General features: G+C 34.9%; 1 protein-coding gene across 1 annotated transcript in view; it reads right to left on the bottom strand.

Moving 5' to 3' along the window:
* Positions 1 to 20,267, bottom strand: part of LOC114340032 (NEDD8 ultimate buster 1) — a 37,757-nt gene extending 17,490 nt beyond the window's left edge. Inside the window, exons 1-5 of the mRNA XM_028290743.2 lie at positions 20,061 to 20,267; positions 19,746 to 20,005; positions 17,286 to 17,645; positions 16,503 to 16,699; positions 13,587 to 13,748 (exon numbers count right to left, since the gene is read on the bottom strand). Coding sequence (XP_028146544.1) covers positions 13,587 to 13,748; positions 16,503 to 16,699; positions 17,286 to 17,645; positions 19,746 to 20,005; positions 20,061 to 20,186 — 1,105 coding nt within the window. The 5' untranslated portion in view covers positions 20,187 to 20,267. The remainder of the gene's footprint in view (positions 1 to 13,586; positions 13,749 to 16,502; positions 16,700 to 17,285; positions 17,646 to 19,745; positions 20,006 to 20,060) is intronic.
* Between the last annotated feature and the right edge of the window lie 77 nt (positions 20,268 to 20,344).

Genomic DNA, 20,344 nt, shown 5'->3' with positions numbered 1-20,344 from the left:
CCATTAATAGATATTTTTTACCATGAATCGTTTTCCAATGATTGTGTGGATTTAGAAATACATACTAAACAATTTTTTGATCTGTAGAAAGGAGATTATAATTATGACACATTATGGTACTCCTTATTTTTCAAATAATATGCTCTTGTAAACACATAACTTTGATTTATTGGCTAAAGCCACACTAACTACAGAGCCGTGCGGTACATCTTTTTAATATGATGCAAGTCTTCGAAATGCCGCCTCTTGAGTATTACATAAACTTAACTTTTATTTTTATTAAGTGAACCTACACAAAATGAAGGACATCTTTTATTTTAAAAGCAAAACATACTTTATAGACCTGGATCCGGCAAACTGAAAATTTGTTAGTAGCTTAACGGTGTCTATTCGGACAAACTTTGATGTACAGGAACACTGGGACAGGGAAAGGTTTAATAGTGGAACAGTTTAAAAATTTGGAACGTCACATTACGAAAACGTCCCATGTATTTTGTCGGACAGAACAAAAAATCGATTTGTTACCCTTTCATTAAACTCTCATGCAAAAATCAGACTGCTATTACTAACAAACATGATTCCTCTTATTTGACATGTTCTTCCTGTTTCACTCATTAAAATGCCCAGTTAGTGATAAACACCAGTCTAATTTTTCCATGAGAGTTTAATGAAATGGTAACAAATCAATTGGAAGTTCTGTCCGACAAAATATATGGAACGTTTTTGTAGTCTGACGTTCCAAATTTTTAACCTGTTCCACAATTAAAGCTTCCTCTGTTTCAGTGTTCCCGTACATCAAAGTTTGTCTGACGAGACACCGTTAAGCTATTAACAAATTTTCAGCTTGCTATTAATCAACTTTTTGTTGGTACGCGGGATCCAGGCCTAGAAATACTATGTCACAAATGATGGCGTAATCCCTTTTCTATAGGTATAAAAATTTTGTAAATATCATTCATTTCTTAAATCTACACAACATTATCATTAAAAATGATCCATTACTAAAAACCGTTAAGTATATCTGTGAATATCGCATAACCCTCAAATAAAATGTGTCATCATACCGGGCTTGTTCATGCTTAAAAATAAAATATGTAGACAAGATATAAATATATGTAATAAGTAAGCAGTTTTTGCAACGACAATCCAATCACAATCAGTGTTGTTTATAATAATAGTAATTCCGAACGAGTTCTATTAGCTTTTCTACGTCCATCTCGAAAACAAAACCGCAACTGAGAATTGAGTCACGCGTCCCACGACACCAGAAAACTGTACGCCGATGACAAACGTTCCCATGGCTAGACCTGGCACCGTATTGACTGATATTAGGATGGGCAGAACTCTCTACGCAACTCGCAGGTGCCAGGTTGTGTTCGCTTAGGATCAATTTGCGCCGGGACTAACTCGTTTCGGAGCCGAAGAACCAAGTTCACACCACTCTTTGCGCTGTTTCACATTATAAGAATTTAAACGTGCGAGGGTTAGAACGCAAGACGACATTCCAATGGTGGCTCATGTAATCATATGGAGCCTTTCTCACTAGACGGTGGTTGGAACGTTCGGTAAAATAGCCGTGTTTATGTCGTCCCTCGCTTACAACAACAGACGGCAGCCTTGCCGTCTATACGCACAAAGTAGCATAGGGAACTTAATGCATCCTTTCATATGATACAGTCGTTCAGTCGCACGAAGGTAGTTTACTTGGTTGTTTGGTAGATTATTTTCATTTGCACTTTGTGGCTGTTTGAAGTAGGTGCATATATTTTATATTATGATGTCTCAGATTGATAGTGAAATATTGATAACATTAATTGAAGCGAGACCTGTTCTTTGGGACCAAAAAAATAGAAATATAGAAATATAGAAACTTGACGAGAAATGCTTGGAATGTTGTATGCCGTGCACTTAAAAGTGAATTTGACGAATTAGATGATAAACAAAAAACACATTTGGTAAGTAGGTACAGCAAAATTAATTATATGTTACTGATCACAGTAATTAAAACTGCCAAGTATATTATAATAAACTTTATTTTACATAGTTGCAATTAACATTGAGTATAGAGGGTGTTCCATCAACATGTGTGAATATAAAAATATATAAATCGTATCTTTTTGCGTTCATATGATGGACCCAATGAATTCGGTTCCTCTTATTTCTCTTTCTTCGACGATAAAGTAAACAGGCTATAATTTGATTTCTCCCCATATAATATAACTATTCCTTTTATTCTACGAAATTATATTTAGTTTTATAGGGCAAATGACTCGGTGAAGACTGGAGTAGGGCGGCCGTCACATCTTGTGTGAAATTATCTAAAAACAACATTTAAAACGAGGGGAAAACATTTAAAAATGAGTGGATGACGGAGGGTCTTTTAAATTTTGTACATGAAAAACATAGATTGTAATGTTCTGAAGCTATTTCCTTGTGGCATTTTTGTAATAAACTATTCTAAATGGGAAATAAGCCACAATTTAACTAAAAAAAGATTTTATTAAGGTTTCGACGCCCAAATCGGATGTCGAAACGTTAATAAAATCATTTTTTTTAGTTAAATTGTGGCTTATTTCACATTTAGAATAGTTTATTACATAGATTATATGAGCTAATTAGATGGACTAATCCAAGATCCTACAAATATCTTAGTAGAACAACGATTATAAAAACAAATCAAGACTTTTAATTAAAAACATTATACATAACTGACAAAATATAAATTGCAAATGAATTAAATACGCATTACAGTACATTAGGACAAAAGTATGAACAAAAAATACCTATTTGTAATGATACATCGTAATGATACATATCAGACATCGTATCATGTACCTACCTCAGCCACAAAGTGTAAATAAAAATAATGTACTGCAAGCGCCAGTTAACTTGGAGAGACGCATTGCACAGTGGCTTATGGGATGATCATCAGTCTCAGTGTCGTTGTGCGTATTCGCTGTCGCCAAGTTAACTGGCGCTTGCAGTACCAAACAACACAGCAAAATATGTTCGTGCGACTCAATTCTTATTGTGTGAAAAGGATAAGTGCGTCAAAACTACCGCACGAGAAAACCCTCGCACGTTCAAAATTCTTATAATGTGAAACAGCCCTAAATCCTCTTGTTTTAATTCAGGATGATGGTGATGGACCCTAGTCTCATCCATAGTGATGAATCGACGTACAAAACCTACTTTTTCCTTTCGAAACGCTCTAAATATTACTGACAAAGTCGCACTCTAATGTATTTTTGTTCCTTTGTTAGCGAATGCGGCACCCATTGTGAACACAGCTTTTTGAAACCCAATAATTCAGTCAAAATATTGCTTACACCGCCCAATGAGCTGCCTAGGGCCTCTACTAAATATCTTTCAGTCACAATTTTTGTACGATTTATGGTGTTGTTGCTGTTTTTGGACGTCCTTGGCGTAGATCATCTTCAAGGCTTGTACGACCACATTTAAATTCATCAACCCATAAATTTCCTTTGCTTTTTAAACCTTCCAAAAATAAAAATTCAATCACTGCACGATACTTTATTGTTTCCATTGTAAAAAATACTGTGACACGTCGATACTAAATGGCTTGAAAACAAAAAATGAATCGACAAATTAAAATTAAACTTCACAAACGTTTATATAAAGAGTGTACCAACACAACAAAAAAAAAAAAGAATGTGTGTGTACTTTGTACGCACGTAAGAAGTACACTTCTATTATTATGATTTCAACAAGTTTGTATTGGGGATTGAACCCGCGTACATTGGCGCGGTTAGTTTTGAAATTCAAGCATCTTTAGATCTTGGCTACGGAGACATATGCATCATGTTGGAAGAAAGACCAACTGAACGTTTTAAACTTTTGACAGTTCTGAATTTAACCAAATTAGTTTGATTTTTGTGGAATTGAAATATTAAAATACAACAAAACATAGAGTAAGAAAACAATATTAGATGAATATTGGTAGAAATTTTGTTGGTAATCAAATTATGTAAATCAAAGCATTACATACTAGGTAGGTTTATTTTACATTTTCCAAATAGGTAGGTACCTATGTAATTTTTTATTATAGTAGTGGAGGAAAGTATGCTAAATGTGCAGTCACTCGAGCGCTTTGGGGACCTATTGGGTTGTGAAGAGTAGGTTCTAAAACCAAAAAAATTAAGTAAAGTTTTCCATTTTAGTGGGGACTTTCCATTTTTAATTTTATTTTTCATTTCCAACAATGGTTTTTCCGATTATAGCGCCATCTATCCATAATTCGAAAAAATGTTTCAAATAAAAGTTACTTATTTTTACGCAAGGAATCCGAATCTGCAATAAAAAATGGGGGCTCTTATTTAAAATTTTAAAGTACCCCACCCCACATCCGTGGGGGGTCGTGTTTGGTGCCATTCGATAGATTTTTAAACATATTGAATAAGTGTATTGTAGCGGAAAAGAAATCTTGGCCGATCCCCGTATAACAGTAAACACCTCGAGAATGACGTAATCGGATGTGCTAGGCCTCGCCGGAGAATTCTGGAAGGTACGTCACGTAGGCGGAACAAGCCGATAGCTCGAGATGGGAGTCGATTGTTCCAGAATAACAACTGGGTATAAATACGGGCATATTTTGTGAATAAGTTTAGTGTATAAGATAAATTCGTCTGTAACTTATATAAATAAAGTCGTATATAAATTACGAACCGCTAGTTTTATTGTAATTAGAAGTAATTACACTAATAACGCTACAGTTGGTGTCGGTGTTCGGTAAACTTAGTGCGATATAAATAAGTGAATTACAGAGAGACTTTAAAAGACTTTTGAACTTTATTCGTCGGGAATAACCGGAGTGCGTTAATTGTTCGGTATTCGGAAAGACTTTAAAAGACTTTTGGACTTTATTCGTCGGGAATAGTTTAAGTGCGTTGATTGTTCGGTATTCGGAAAGACTTTTAAAAGACATTTTGGAAAGTACGTGTGTGCCGACCAAAGATGTTGCTACGAGAACTTACAGTAAAACAGCTCCGTGAACAGCTAGAGGAACGGGATCTGGACAGCAGTGGGCTCAAGATAGTCCTACAAACACGACTCGAGGAAGTCCTAACGAAGAACGGAGATGATCCAGAGACGTTCCACTTCCAGTCAGCAGAACAAGCAATCTTATCGAAATTAAAAACTGTTTCTGAAACGATTGATGATACTGCTAAGTTAAGCAACGAGAAATTTGAAAGTGTTTCTCAAAAGATCGATGAAACTTCTAGACAGAACAACGAGAAATTTGAAAGTGTTTCTCAAAAGATCGATGAAACTTCTAGAAAAAGCGACGAGAAACTTGAAGAAGTTAGTAAAAAAAACAATGAGAAATTCGAAACCATTTCTCAAAAGATCGATGAAACTTGTAGAAAAAGCGATGAGAAATTTGAAAGTGTTTCTCAAGTAATAAAAGACGTTTGTAAACAGACCGACGAGAAATTTGAAGAAGTTTCCAGAACATTCGATAAGATACAGAAAAGTGTAGACGACAATAAAGAAATGCTAGAAGAGAAGATCAAACAACTAGAGAGCATGATAACTGATACAAAAGTACAACCATCAGTTAATGCAGTAGCTTTAGATCTTGTAGTGAAGGATGAAACACCGAGAGACGAAACGTCGCATAATATGAGATTCAAATTACCACCATTTGATGGAAAGTCCTCTTGGTCCATATATCTTAGACAGTTTGAAGCTATTGCGACCGCCAATCATTGGACCGAACAAGAAAAGGCTGTTTCCTTGACTGCTGCTTTACGAGGTGATGCTGCAGATATATTAAGGTCAATTCCCAAGGGTCAAGAAAATTGTTACCAGACCTTGTTCACTCGTCTAGAAAAACGCTATGGAGATGCCCATCTACAACAAGTATACAAAGCACAACTGCGAAGTAGAAGTCAACGAGCAAGTGAGAATCTGCAAGAATTTGAAGCAGATGTGGCTCGTGTGGTGCGGTTGGCTTATCCAGAGGTGCCAGACAGCGTTTTAGAAGAAATTGCAGTAGATACCTTCGTCAATGGGCTGAAAGATAATGAACTACAGAAAGCTTTACGACTAGCAAGACCGAAAGTTTTAGATGAAGCACTTGCTATTGCCTTGGAACACGAAGCAGCTAGCCAAGCTTCACGAAACAATCGAGTAATAACCGTGGAAAAAGGCGATAAGAGAAAAGATGAACGTTTGGTGGAAATGGTACGGAGGGTGATTCGTGACACGATGCCGAAGAGACGCATGAAGAGGGCTGGAAGAGTTGGTTCAAATACAGATGCTTCCTCGATACGGCCATGCAGTGAAAGTTGTAATCACCGGCTTAAACTAGATGAACAGCTTTGCCCTGTGAGACGAACTACCGTCGTTAATGAGCAATGGCAGCCACAACAGTTACAAGAAGCCCAAGAAGACGATCCATGTATAAAAAGAGTATTGGATTGGATGCGTCGAGGTGAGAGACCTAGTTGGCAAAACATTAGTGCATGTAGTCCGGAAGTCAAGGCCTACTGGAGCCAATGGAATTGCCTGGTACTAAAAGATGATCTTCTGTACAGAACCTTTGAGAACGATGATGGTACAGAATCTAAGCTTCAGTTAATTGTACCTAAAAGTAAAGTGTCAGAAGTATTGCGTCAGTTGCATGACGGTACATCAGGTGGACACTTTGGTATTACGAAGACTCTGCAAAAGGTTCGAGAACGGTTCTATTGGGTGAACTGTAAAGATGATGTAAGAAGATGGTGCCGAAAATGTGAACTGTGTGCATCCGGTAATGGTCCGGTTGGTAAAAAGAGAGCACCCATGAGACAGTACAATGTTGGAAGTCCTATGGAAAGAGTAGCTATCGACATTGCAGGTCCATTTCCAGAAACCGATGCTGGAAATAAATACATCCTGGTAGCCATGGATTATTTTACAAAATGGACTGAGGCCTATGCATTACCAAATCAAGAAGCTGCTACCGTTGCAGAGGTACTTGTTAAAGAATTCTTTAGCCGATTTGGTGTTCCCTTGGAGATCCACTCCGACCAAGGGCGAAACTTTGAGTCAGCTCTTTTCCAAAACGTTTGTAAATTGATTGGTGCCAATAAGACCAGAACAACACCCCTGCATCCTCAATCAGATGGGATGGTCGAGAGGATGAACCGAACGATGGGTAAACACTTGTCCAAAGTTGTATCTGAACATCAGCGAGATTGGGACCAACACATTCATTTATTCCTGATGGCCTACCGCTCGGCCGTAAATGAAACTACAGGTCAAACACCAACCTGCCTGATGTTGGGTCGTGAAGTTCGGTTGCCCTGCGACCTAGAGTTTGGCTGCGGACCTTCCGAGGAACATGTTGCAGGCGAAGACTACGTTGACCGCCTGAAATTACGAATGAACAACATTCATGAACTTGCCCGACAACACATCCAGATAGCCAGTGACAGAATGAAAGATCAATATGATTCTCGATGCAAGAATGAAAGCTTCGAAGTAGGTGATCTTGTCTGGCTTTATAATCCGCAACGTCGTCGAGGCTTATGTCCTAAACTGCAAAGACAATGGGAAGGTCCATATGAAGTTAAGAAGAAAATAAATGACGTAATATATAGAATTAAGAAGTTGCCAAACGGTAAACCAAAAGTTATTCACATAAATCGTCTTGCACCATATGCTGGCTCAAATGAAACAGAAGAAGCACGAGTCCTCCAACAGGAGATGAAAGATGTCGCACAGCCAAGTTTTAATCAATTTATGTCAAATTACGCAGCGAGAAAGAGTGCTAGATTCGGCGTGACCACAGAAGTTCAGCAAGATCTGTTTGGTGTTCCAGAAAACGTCTCTCTGGCCCACTGTGTTGCCCAAGACCTCGAGATGACTAAAGGAATATCGTCCGTATTCAATAGAAAGTTCGGCCGCCTGGACGAGTTAAGAAATCAGCAGCCTAAAATTGGAAGAGTACTGCGATTGGAAGATGGTCCTCGATCTTTGCTGTATATGGTGACCAGAAAGTCTTATACGGACACGCCAAGCTACGAGAACATATGGCGTGCTCTAACTAATTTGAAGAAAATCGTGTGTAATTATGACATCAAAAATTTGGCTTTACCAAAAATAGGCCATGCAGTAGAAAATCTGGATTGGAAGATTGTGAGAAGCATGCTTGAAGTGGTCTTCAGAGGAACTGGTGTACAAATCACTGTGTGTTGCATGAACCCGAAGATGTCGTACCCTTCAAAGACAGTAGACTGTTATTTCTTCTTGAAGGGTGTATGCAGAGCTGGAGAGTCGTGTAGATTCCGCCATCCTGGGCCTTCATTTAGAGTTGCTGATCGAGACGCTCAGATCTTAAGAGGGGAGCAGTGTAGCGGAAAAGAAATCTTGGCCGATCCCCGTATAACAGTAAACACCTCGAGAATGACGTAATCGGATGTGCTAGGCCTCGCCGGAGAATTCTGGAAGGTACGTCACGTAGGCGGAACAAGCCGATAGCTCGAGATGGGAGTCGATTGTTCCAGAATAACAACTGGGTATAAATACGGGCATATTTTGTGAATAAGTTTAGTGTATAAGATAAATTCGTCTGTAACTTATATAAATAAAGTCGTATATAAATTACGAACCGCTAGTTTTATTGTAATTAGAAGTAATTACACTAATAACGCTACAGTATTTTTCAGTTTTTCGATCTGATGTTCATTTCGCGAAATATCGCGGGATTCGTATTTAAAATTTTAAATTTACCCCCACCCCTCTCCGTGGTCAGTCGTGTTTGGTATCATTCGATATATTTTTGACAAATATTGAGCACATATTTTTTAGTTTTTAGATATATCGTTCATTTCGCGAAATATTCGCTTTTTTCTTGGGAAACTTCGTGACTCACCCATTTCCTTACTAGTCCTGTCGCCAGTGGGGGTACAACGGCCTCCTTAATTCAGATGGAATTACCCAAGTTTTTTATGTATTTTGACCCGTAGAACACGAATTTTTTGGGTAACAGTCGATCCGGATGTCGATAAGATTGTTATAAACAAAGAACTTGAGGAATCACATAATAGCGATTTTTCGCAAAACAAAACATTTTTTTTTTGTATTTTTTGGATCATTCTAAGCAAAAAATGTCTTTACAAGTTTTTTCGTAGGATGCATAGTTTTCGACATAAACGCGGTTGAACTTTCAAAAAATCGAAAAATTGCAACTTTTGAACCCGAATAACTTTTGATTGAAAAATAAAATAGCAATTTGCTTACCGCATTTGAAAGTTCAAGTCAAATTCTATCGGTTTGAATTACTCTCATTGCTAAAAATTAATTTTTTTATTGTTAAACAAAGCTATAAACACATAGTGATTGAATGATGTTTTAGGACTCTATGATGTTTAGGAATGATGTTTTAGGCTCTAAGGACTCCAGTGTCTTCAATAGAGGTGGTGGAGTATTAATTGCACTTAAGAACTCAATTCCTTCTTATCAAATTCAGTCTGATCCTTCGATTGAACAGTTGTTTGTTCTCTTTAATAACAAATCTATAATCGGTACAGTATACTTTCCACCTAAATCTATAGCTACTTTATACCAATCATACTTTGAACAGCTTATCACTATAAGCGAGCAATATGATAGAGCAAACCTTTTTCTATTGGGTGATTTTAATCTTCCATCTGCAGTTTGGGATGTCGATGATTATTGTTCCGTTGCTTCTCCTCAGCCTACAGCTACACAATCCGAAGCTGATTCTATTGAAACTATATCCAATATCTGTGCTTTTTTTCAATCTCTTCCAGACCAACGAAATAACCAACGATAGAGGAGTTATGCTTGATCTCATTTTATCTCCATTGGGTATTGGTGTATTGAAGGCTATCGACATTTTAATTCCAGTGGACACACATCATCCTCCGCTTGAATGCAGTTTGCCACTCAAAATCACAAATGATCATTCATCTGGTGAAGAGTATTATTATGACTTTGTTCATGCTGACTATGCAGCAATTCGCTCTTCCCTTGAAGCAATTAATTGGGATGGTGCACTTCAGGGAAAAGAGCTCTCTGACATGGTTTCTGTATTTTACGACATTTTTTATTCCACCATTGATCGTTTTGTTCCGCTAAAAAAAATCTGTGATAAGAAATATCCATGCTGGTACTCCTCTCAGCTAAAGAAGTTGCTTCACAAGAAGAAATCAGCGCACAAGATATATAAGAGCACTAGGTGTCCAGAAAGTTATGCAGCATTTAGTAACTTAAGAACTAGATATAAATTTTTATCAAGACAGTGTTATGCTGATTACATTCAACGTACCGAACATTCTATTGTTAATAACGTTAAATCCTTTTGGAAGTTTGTAAGTAGTAAAAGAGAAAATAACGCTATACCTAATACAATGACTCTTGGAGATCGTACTGCCTTCAATGGAACTGATATTGCTAATCTTTTTGCTAACCAATTCTCTTCCGTCTATACTAACCAATCCTTACATCCGCATGTAACCCAGATTTCACCTTTGGTTAATGTGTCTAATTATCACATTGAAATTTCAAAAATCTACGAAAAACTGTCTGAACTCAATACCAACAAAGGTCCTGGTCCTGATGGAATTCCCCCTACTTTCCTTAAAACATTCAGTTTCATTATATCGCGCCCACTTTTTTATATATTTAATAAGTCTCTATTAACAGGGGAATTTCCAGACTACTGGAAAAACTCTTATGTCACTCCAATATATAAATCAGGTCGAAAATCGGATATAGGTAACTATCGTCCCATTTGTATTCTTAGTGCTATTCCTAAAGTTTTTGAGAGCATTATTTTCGATTATTTAAGTTATGACTTCTCGCCAATTATAGGGGCCCAACAATTTGGATTTACATCCAAAAAATCAGCAGAATTGGGTCTCATAACATATGTTATTTTTTTGACAGATGCTCTTGAGAGGGGTTTACAAGTTGACTCTGTGTATACTGACTTTTCCAAAGCTTTTGACAAAGTTAATCATGAGCTCTTGATTCATAAACTTTATTTATATGGAGTTGATGACCTTATATTGAAGTGGCTCAAGAGCTATCTTACGCAAAGATCGCAAATTGTTAGGGTTAATCATCACTATTCTCATACCATCTCTGTTACCTCAGGTGTACCACAAGGATCACACTTGAGACCTCTGTTGTTTAATATATTTATCAATGATCTAATACCCTGTTTCCAAGTAAGTGAAACTTTGTTATTCGCTGATGATTTAAAATGTTTTAAAATAATCACATGTGAGGCTGATTCACTTAGTCTACAAGGTGATATTGATCGCCTATCTAACTGGTGTATGCAAAATGGTATGTGTTTGAATGCATCCAAATGCCATATTCTTCGTTTCCATCGAACTCATCATCCAATCATCTTCGAATATAGTATAAATAATCTGACCTTACATTCTGCCTCTGAAACTAGGGATCTAGGTGTGATCCTTGACTCCGCCCTTAGCTATAAATCACACATTTCCAGTACAATACGGAAGTCTATGAAGATGCTTGGCTTTATAAAAAGAACCACCAGAGACTTTACAAACATCTCAGCTATTAAATCACTTTATTTCTCCCTGGTTAGATCTCATTTCGATTACTGTTCCACAATTTGGTCCCCCTATTATTTTACTCATAAACTGAAACTTGAAGCTGTCCAACACAATTTTCTGAGATATACTGCTACTAAGATGCATGTATACCATGACTATTCTGTATTAGAGCGCATACTGAACTTACCTCCTCTTGAGGTACGCAGAAAACAAAGAGACTTAATAATTTTATTTAAAATTATCAACGCGCTGTGTAACTGCCCCGAGCTTCTCTCCAAAATATCTCTATTTGTCCCCAGTCGTTCGACTAGGCAGGTGCAAACCTTTTATGTCTCTTTTCATAGATTCAATTATTCTTACAACACATTTATTCCTAGAGCTCTTCGATTAGCTAACTCATTAAATGACCTCGAAATTTTTAATATATCAGTTTCCCGCTTCAAAAACCATATTTCTTCCCTAACTTTTTAACTTTTTAATATTTTCGGTCAAAGCTTTTGTATTGTGGTTGGTGTTACATGACATGTATGTATTAGATAACTCAAAACCGTTATACCTTGGAACATTTCTGAATTGATTTAGGTGATATCTTTTGTTTGTAATTGTACTGACCTATATGTTATCTTATTCTTTTTTTTTTTCTTTTTCTTTTTTGTAACTACTACTCATAGAATTATTTTCTCTCAAACCACTTTGCTATGTTATATTATGATAATTTATGTTATATAATTGGTTAACATTAATGTTATATAATTGTATAATTATGTTATATAATTTAGAACACTGTAACATTTATATCTGAATAGGGCTTGCCCGTGAATAAATAAATAAATAAATAAATAAATAAATGTTTTCAATGCATTTCTCATTTGAAATCGAACGAGTAGGCGCGCATACAGACAATTTCTACGTAGATTACGTACATTAAAACGCATGCATTGGGCACGGGAAACACTATGTGTTTATGGCTTTGTTTAACAAATAAAAACTTAATTTTTAGCAATGCAAATAATCAAAACCGATAGAATTTGACTTGAACTTTCAAATGCAGTAAGCAGAATTGCTATTTTATTTTTTAATCAAAAGTTATTCGGGTTCAAAAATTGCACTTTTTCGATTTTTTGAAAGTTCAACCGTGTTTATCTCGAAAACTATGCATCCTACGAAAAAACTTGTAAGACCATTTTTGCTGAGAATCACCCAAAAAAAATGTTTTGTTTTGCGAAAAATCGCTGTTATGTAATTCCTTAAGTTCTTTGTTTATAACAATCTTATCGACATCCGGATCAACTGTTGCCCAAAAAATTCGTGTTCTACGGGTCAAAATACATAAAAAACTTGGGTAAGTCCATCTGAATTAAGGAGGCCGTTGTACACCCCCCCCCCCTGGCGACAGGACTATACGCCCCGCCCAAATCGTCAGATTTTTTAAATATACACTATTTTGCATGTACTTAATCTTAATCTGACGTTTTCGAGTTTTTCTAAGGATAGATTTTTTTTTCGCCCCCCCCTTTAACGAACCCCCCTGTGTTTAGAGCCAATATATGGTAGAGGTACATCTACAAGGTACCAGGGTTCTACTCATATGATAATCTGACGCGCTCGAGTTACTGCAAAAATCCCCGCTTGGGCTCCCCTACCATAACGATACTGAAACATTTACAATCAAGTAAAACTGTTGCTTTTAAAAACTATTTAAAAAGTCACTACAATTATAATCTTGCTTTTTTCTCTGCCCTCATAACAATAAAAACTAATATACACAACATTTGTTTACCCATAGCCGATATATTGAACAATTGTTGACAGGTCATTGTAATTACCCAATCAGAGCCCGTATAAAGTTTGAGCTGCGCCCAGGACCAAGACTTTTGATGAATTCGCGCACATATAAATTTACTCCCAACGCGCCTAAAGTATAACTTCAAAAATTAGGCTAGTAACAACGCCCTCTCTTATCGAACCACAAAACTTATTGAACAGCCTAGTATATACGGGGAAAGTATTTACAACACTTACCCAACTCTATTAGCGTCACTACACTATCTCCATCAACTTTTAACGAATTTATTTCTTCCTCTACCTTACGTAACAATAGCAAAGCCTCGGCTCTTTTATTCTGGTGATAAAGAACTATGGCTTGAAGTAAATGAAGGCGCATCATTAATGCTTCTTCGTTTCCTGTAACAAATATAAATTTATCTATCTTTTTAGGATACTTTTTAATATCTAGTGACAATACATTGGCTTTTAAACATAAATTAGTAACCTGGAGACAGTCTGGCTATTAACATCTAATAATCATATATTAGGCTATTGATAATTAAAAAAAGAGGGCTAAAAATTTTAAAAATAGCAAAAATCGGTAAAAGTAAGAAAACTTTGAAGAACCATATTTTACTTATTATTAGTTCTAGAATCTACTACGATAGACCATTTTAAAGGTAATTAATAAGTTATTAAAAATAAACTATTCTAAATGTTAAGTAAGCCACAATTTAACTAAAAAAATGATTTTATTAACGTTTCAACAACGCCCAAATCGAATGTCGTTGTCAAAATACAAAATATTACTAAATTAAACAAAAATGTCGTTGCTTAGTAAAAAATTTTTCTAATAATTTATTTAATCTGACTCATTTATATCGGCAATTCAGACATATATTATACATTTTAAAGTAGAAGACTTATGATATTGCCAATATTTATGAATTGCGTTCCTAGGATGACTTTACTGAAACATAGTTCATTCGATTACATGAAATCAACCCCAACTCAAGAATATCCGTCACAAAAAAATCATAGAATGTGATCTGTCTTTAAATAGACAACCAAATGCAACGGTGACGGTAAAATTCTCGTGTTAGAGATTCCATAGTAATTTCATGGGAAGGGGAGAAGTTTTTTTTGTTTCAGTGAAACAATGCCTATACCTATACCCTCTGCAAAAAAGTTATGGGGTAAAAAGAAAAATCTCGTTCTTTCGTGTTTTTTATTGCTTCCTTTTTTGAAAATATTTTTAACAAAAAAAATTATTGTTGGCTTAAGAAGGTGACAATTTGAGCTTCTTCACGTGCCGTGCTCGATTTTATGATTATCGAGCGTTGGCTATCAAATTGGCTATAGTAATTTTGTTGACAGCAGCTCGGAAAACATTTTGATAGAAAATCTAATTTTGAACAACTTTTCTTTAGATGTGTAGACGTAGCACACCACGGTGTTTGCATATTTGGGGGCCATTAACCATAATGAAACAATAAAATCCCTGTAAGGTTGTAGTTCCTTTCTAAAGTACATAATTAATAGCCTATAAAGTTTGTTTTTAATTCCGTATGAATACTACAAAAATGAATAACAGATCATACCAAACCCTTTTTTTAGTGAGTCACAGATTATCGAATTCTCTCTAACGCATTACAGTTGGAAGTGGGAGAAAAAAACGTACTTCTGTGATTATTATACATTGAACTTAGAAAATTATGTATTCCTTGACAAGTGCATATTAAAATGACATACTTATGGATGTATAATTGGTTGGCGATTACAGCACTCTAAATAGATGACCAATCAAAGATGTGAATAATGATAATTTAACACAAAAGTAATCGATTGTGACAGTATTTTTACAATATCATATGGTAAAGTCACAATTGTAATTTCTAGGTTAGTATTTTTCATCGACGTAAATATAAATATTTTTGAAGTTATACTTCTTTACGCGCGATATGAGGGTGAATTTTTATATGTTAAAACCTACGATCCCGGCGCATGCGCATTATAACTTTGTTCTGATTGGATGTTCAAATGACATGTCAAAAATTATCCAATATGGCAGCTGTAGCGCAGCTGTGGTTTGGACGGTTGACGGTTTGGTTATGTATGGTTGTTGCGTTTTAAAATTTGTGGGAAGAGAAACAACAAAGGTTAGTTAATAGTTATACTGCCTTTTTAAATAGTTTTCATATTATATTTTTGAAGTTATACTTCAAAATGTTTTAATTTATGTATGTATCAGTCCAGAAAAGGTGTGGAAAGAATATATTAGTGTTTTTAAATATATTTTTCTACAAACGTGTTAAAAATGCAATTTTTAGGACTCCATAGGAGCGTTAAAAATGCTACTTTAAGGCACTAGTGCTTTAAAATTTTTAAGGCACTGCAGTTAAAAGTGAATTGTAAAATTGTAAAACGTCAAAATATTTATATTTCATTTATTAACATTAATATTAATAATACAACTTGCGCAATTTGAAAAAGGTGGTTTAAAAGGTTTTTTATTATAATTTTGTGTCTTTGGATTTGTCTTCCTTGGGCGTAAAATAATAAAACATCTATTTTTATATTTCACTTGTCATCGTGATGTATAATTATGTATATCTGAAAGGTAACTAGCATGCGGCTTGATGGCCTTGTTGGTAAAGCATTGGACCAGAGATCAAAAAATCGCGAGATTGCGGGTTCAAATCCCGGACGATTCATATTTTTTTCTTTTTTTTTAATATTTGGCATTGTTAAGTTTTGGTTCATTTTTGGTAATTATTGTTAATTTTTTGTATTGTAACTGTTAAGTAGGTATATTTATTTCGTTGAAATTATATTATAATAGAAGTATAACTTCTTACGTGCATACAAAGTACACACACATTCTTTTTTTGTCATTGGTATATTCGGATATTGTATAGTGAAATTTGATTTTATATTTATTTATTTTTACATTAAAATATTTTAAATGTTAATATTCTGGCAAATATTTGTATAAATATAGAGGTTTATATAAATATAAATATTCTGACAACTGTCAGATTTAACTAAAATGTCATGTAACGATTTGCGACATTCCTAAAATCCTATATGACCTCAAAATTAATGACGCACTGAAAAAAGGGTTTGGGATCTTCTGTATTGTGCACTAAGTACACTAAAAAAATTAAGTACCTGGAGTTCCTTTAACAGCTACCAGTCTTTCTAGATTATTTCCATAAGTTGAATGAAACTTTTCTTCGCATCTTTTCAGTCTGGATTCTGCTTCTGGCAACTGCACAAAGCTTTCTAAGCATAAATAACACCAGGCGATATCCAAATCCAAAAGAGCGTAGTTGTCGACGGTTTTCAACAGTTGCGAATTACACTGGCTAAAATATAAGTACCAATTTGAATTAGAAATGTATTTAAAAAAAAGCTGACTTACATATAAAGCGCCGTTTTTACGCAAAAAAAAATAAATATCTTGACGTGTAAATGAAATGAAAATTAGGCGTTAAGAGGTTTGATTTTTTGCATAAAATTTCATATAAAAAATAGGCAAGAGAGATTTTTTTGTCACACATTAAATGAGGGATTCAAAAATGATTTTTAATTTGAAATACCTCAGTGGCATACTATCTTTTCTTTAACAAAAAGGCCAGCCATTATCTGTATGCGCGCCAATGATGAATATAAAATTCTTAATTGTAAATTGTATGTCAAAAAATGCGCAATGACTACCTCTTAAAACCAACATCAAATTTCATTTGCATTTATCAACCGGTTTCAAAGCAATAAATAAATCTTCATTTTGTCAGAAAAATATGAACACCCACCCCGTATCTCGAAAACGAAGCATTTGTGGATATATGTTTATATAACAAACTCTCTTTATTTTTTATGCAGAATCACCCCCGAAGTTTTTTGCGCTTATTTATCAACACCCTATATAGGTAAACTAAAAGCAGTGCTTACCTAAATTCTTGATCAGCTTCAAGAAAAAACACCAAAGCTCTTGTATAATCATTTCTTTTCAAAGCCGTCTTTCCTTTTTCATGCAAAGCCATAGCAACCACCAGAGCTTTTCTTTCCTTGGGGGGTATTTTTATGGGGTTTCCAAACTGATCTTCTAACTGCATGTATTCATTATCCAATGCTAATAACTTTGAATCTGTTTTGACACTTTCCAGCTCCTTTATTTGATTCTCAGCTTGGAAGACTTGAGTTGGTGTTTCAGATAATATTATGGCTAGCATTTGAGCACCGTTCTTCACTCCTTGACTTCCCAAAGAATCCAGATCATTTAAAACTCGTCCTGAGCATATGAGTTTTAATCTAAAATGAAAAATATCACTAAATATATATTAATATGGGGATGTAAAATTACTTACTATGTAGATAGTCTGGGCAGATTATCGGAGAATAGGCCATTTTTGGGAAAAGTTATTTACCAGCAATTTTATTGCTGGAATCGAATCTTATGATTGTATATATTAATAATATAGGTATGCAAAGTCCGCAAATAGTGTGCTACTTTTTTTATAAACAAAATGGCGCCCGAAAATCGTGTTTTTTTTCAGTTTTTGCTCTATAACTCCAAAGATTTTAACTTTACACCAAACACACCCAAATAGAAATTCACCGTAATTAAATCCTGCATAGAGATATGTTTTTCCCGATTTACTGCAACGAAAATGTTCCCCAGAAAATGCAAGTTTTTACAACAAAATCTTTAATTTTCAACTAAAATTTTAGATAAGTAATTGTTTATAAATAATTAAATACCTTGGTAATATAAAAGCTCTTTTCTTATAGATTATGATTCCAGAAGCCGATGGAAATTGAATGAACAGTTTAGCAACAATTGAATTGTTAATTAAAAATCTACTGTCACTATAATAACCACAATAATTAAGATACATAAGAATAACTCTGATTTTTGTATAAAGGGACACTGTACCTAATGTACTTTACAGAATTGAAATTGGACTACAGTCGACCCTGCTTATTAGAATACTGGTTATAGGAATATCCCGGTTTAAGGAATAGAAATTTGAGGTCCCGAAACGTTTCTACTAGCCACCAATGATCGGTTATTAGAATATCCCGGTTATAGGAATAATTTGGCTTGGCACGAAGGCTATTCCAATAAGTGGGTTCGACTGTATTTAAGTGGCCTCAGGAATATTTTAAAATTATAAACAATTTTTTGGCTTATAAACAAATAGAATATCTCGGGAAATATTAAATCAAATTAAATCATGAAAACGTTATTGGAAAAAAAAGCGGCAGGACGCTTCTTTTAAAAGAAGAAACGATTAATTCTGATGAGTGGTTCCTGAGATACAACCGGTTAAAGTTGACCAGCACTTACGGCAAACATAAACAATAGGATCATAATTTTTGAACCATCACCTTTTTATTGTTGTCCTCTTTCTCCACACCAATTTTCATATCTTTAAAATACTCATGACATTTATTATTATAATAAGAACTATCGATATTACGAGTGAAAATCGCCAAAAGTAGAAAAATTCCAATCAAAAATTAGGTTGGAAAAAATGTAATCTCCAAGTTCAAAATAAGTATAAGTTGAAAAAATGCATTTTCTCGGCTTCCCATGGAGCAATTTACTTCATTCTTTTTTTGTTCCCAAGTAACTCAAGTAGAGCCATCTACCTGGTAATATGATGAAATATGATGAAACTGGTAACAATCTGGAAAAATTTTATAACTATGCAAACAAAGTTAAAGCTGGTAAGAGCTCTAATTTTTCCCATAGCCACATAATATGCATCCGAAACATGGATATTGAAGAAAGCAGATAGAAATAAAATAAACGGTTTTGAGACTTCTCTCCGCTTTTTTAAGGTTATGTATTGTTATTTTCGCTCCCATTTTCAATTTCTCTTACATAGTACCAGTAGAAATTATTACTCCCTTGGGGAATGACATGTCTCTCAAAGATTAAGAGAATGTTTTTCAAGAATACAGCATTTTCGGTTTTAGGGAGCCACGCCTACTTTTATGTCACTTTCTCTTACCATTTCTACTCCCTGAAATTCAAGAATAAAGGCCCTGAATGTAAAATTCTCAGACATATTTATAAATGCATACCGGAAAACGAACTATGTAGTAGGCACTAATCAGCACTATAATTTTGAGTTTTATCACTTTTATAGTAAAGGTAGTATTGGTAGGTCCATCAAAATAAACAGGCTGTGGTGGCTAGGCCACTAGGAAACACATTTATAACCAAAGACCAGATAGAGTGGGTAGAAGAGGCAGGCCCAGAGTACGATTTAAGGACTACTTACCAGTGTTAACAGTATGAAATTGGAAAACCAAGGCAAATTATAGCAAGTAACTGATCCTGAGACAGGCCAATACCCACCATGGGTTGTGGAGCTATTAATGATGATGAAAATCACTTACCCCTCAGAGGACACACTGATTTCATTTCTAACAAGGTCCTTTAACTCGTTGGTCATCATAGACAACAATAATTCTTTTTGAATGAGCCTTGGGGGCGAATTTTTGTGCAAAATCTTAATTTTTACAGTAGCCAATCCAGATTCTTTATAATGATTCTTTTGCTTCAAGTTTTCCAAGGCATTATCCTGCAAATCTTTAATAATTTCTTGGCAAATGTCACATGGAATATTTAGATGCTTGCTAAAGTCTTCGGACAAGTTCTAGAATTTGATATAATTAAATATACTGTTAAAAATATTGTAATACTTGTCTTACCTTAATGTCATCTTCTGAAGCATTTGAACCTTTAAAATAAGGTGGTAACCATAATTTAATACCATCTCTTCTCAACTTATCTCTAATTTGTATTAAATAATCTTCCTTTTTCAATGTATTACTCATTTTAACTTTAATGGTGGACCAGTTTACACATTTTGTGCATAATCATAATCATCTGATTTTTGACATCAAAACAAAAACAAAGGAAGTGCATGATGTAAATCAAAGAAACAATATCCATACTGATCATTTTCCATAATAGGGCTTTTCATCGATTGTCA

This window comes from Diabrotica virgifera, chromosome 8 (assembly GCF_917563875.1).
Source record: "Diabrotica virgifera virgifera chromosome 8, PGI_DIABVI_V3a".
NCBI classification, from domain to species: Eukaryota; Metazoa; Arthropoda; class Insecta; order Coleoptera; family Chrysomelidae; genus Diabrotica; species Diabrotica virgifera.
The sequence above is the reverse complement of the archived record's forward strand: the minus strand, read 5'-3'. Positions and strand labels throughout refer to the sequence as shown.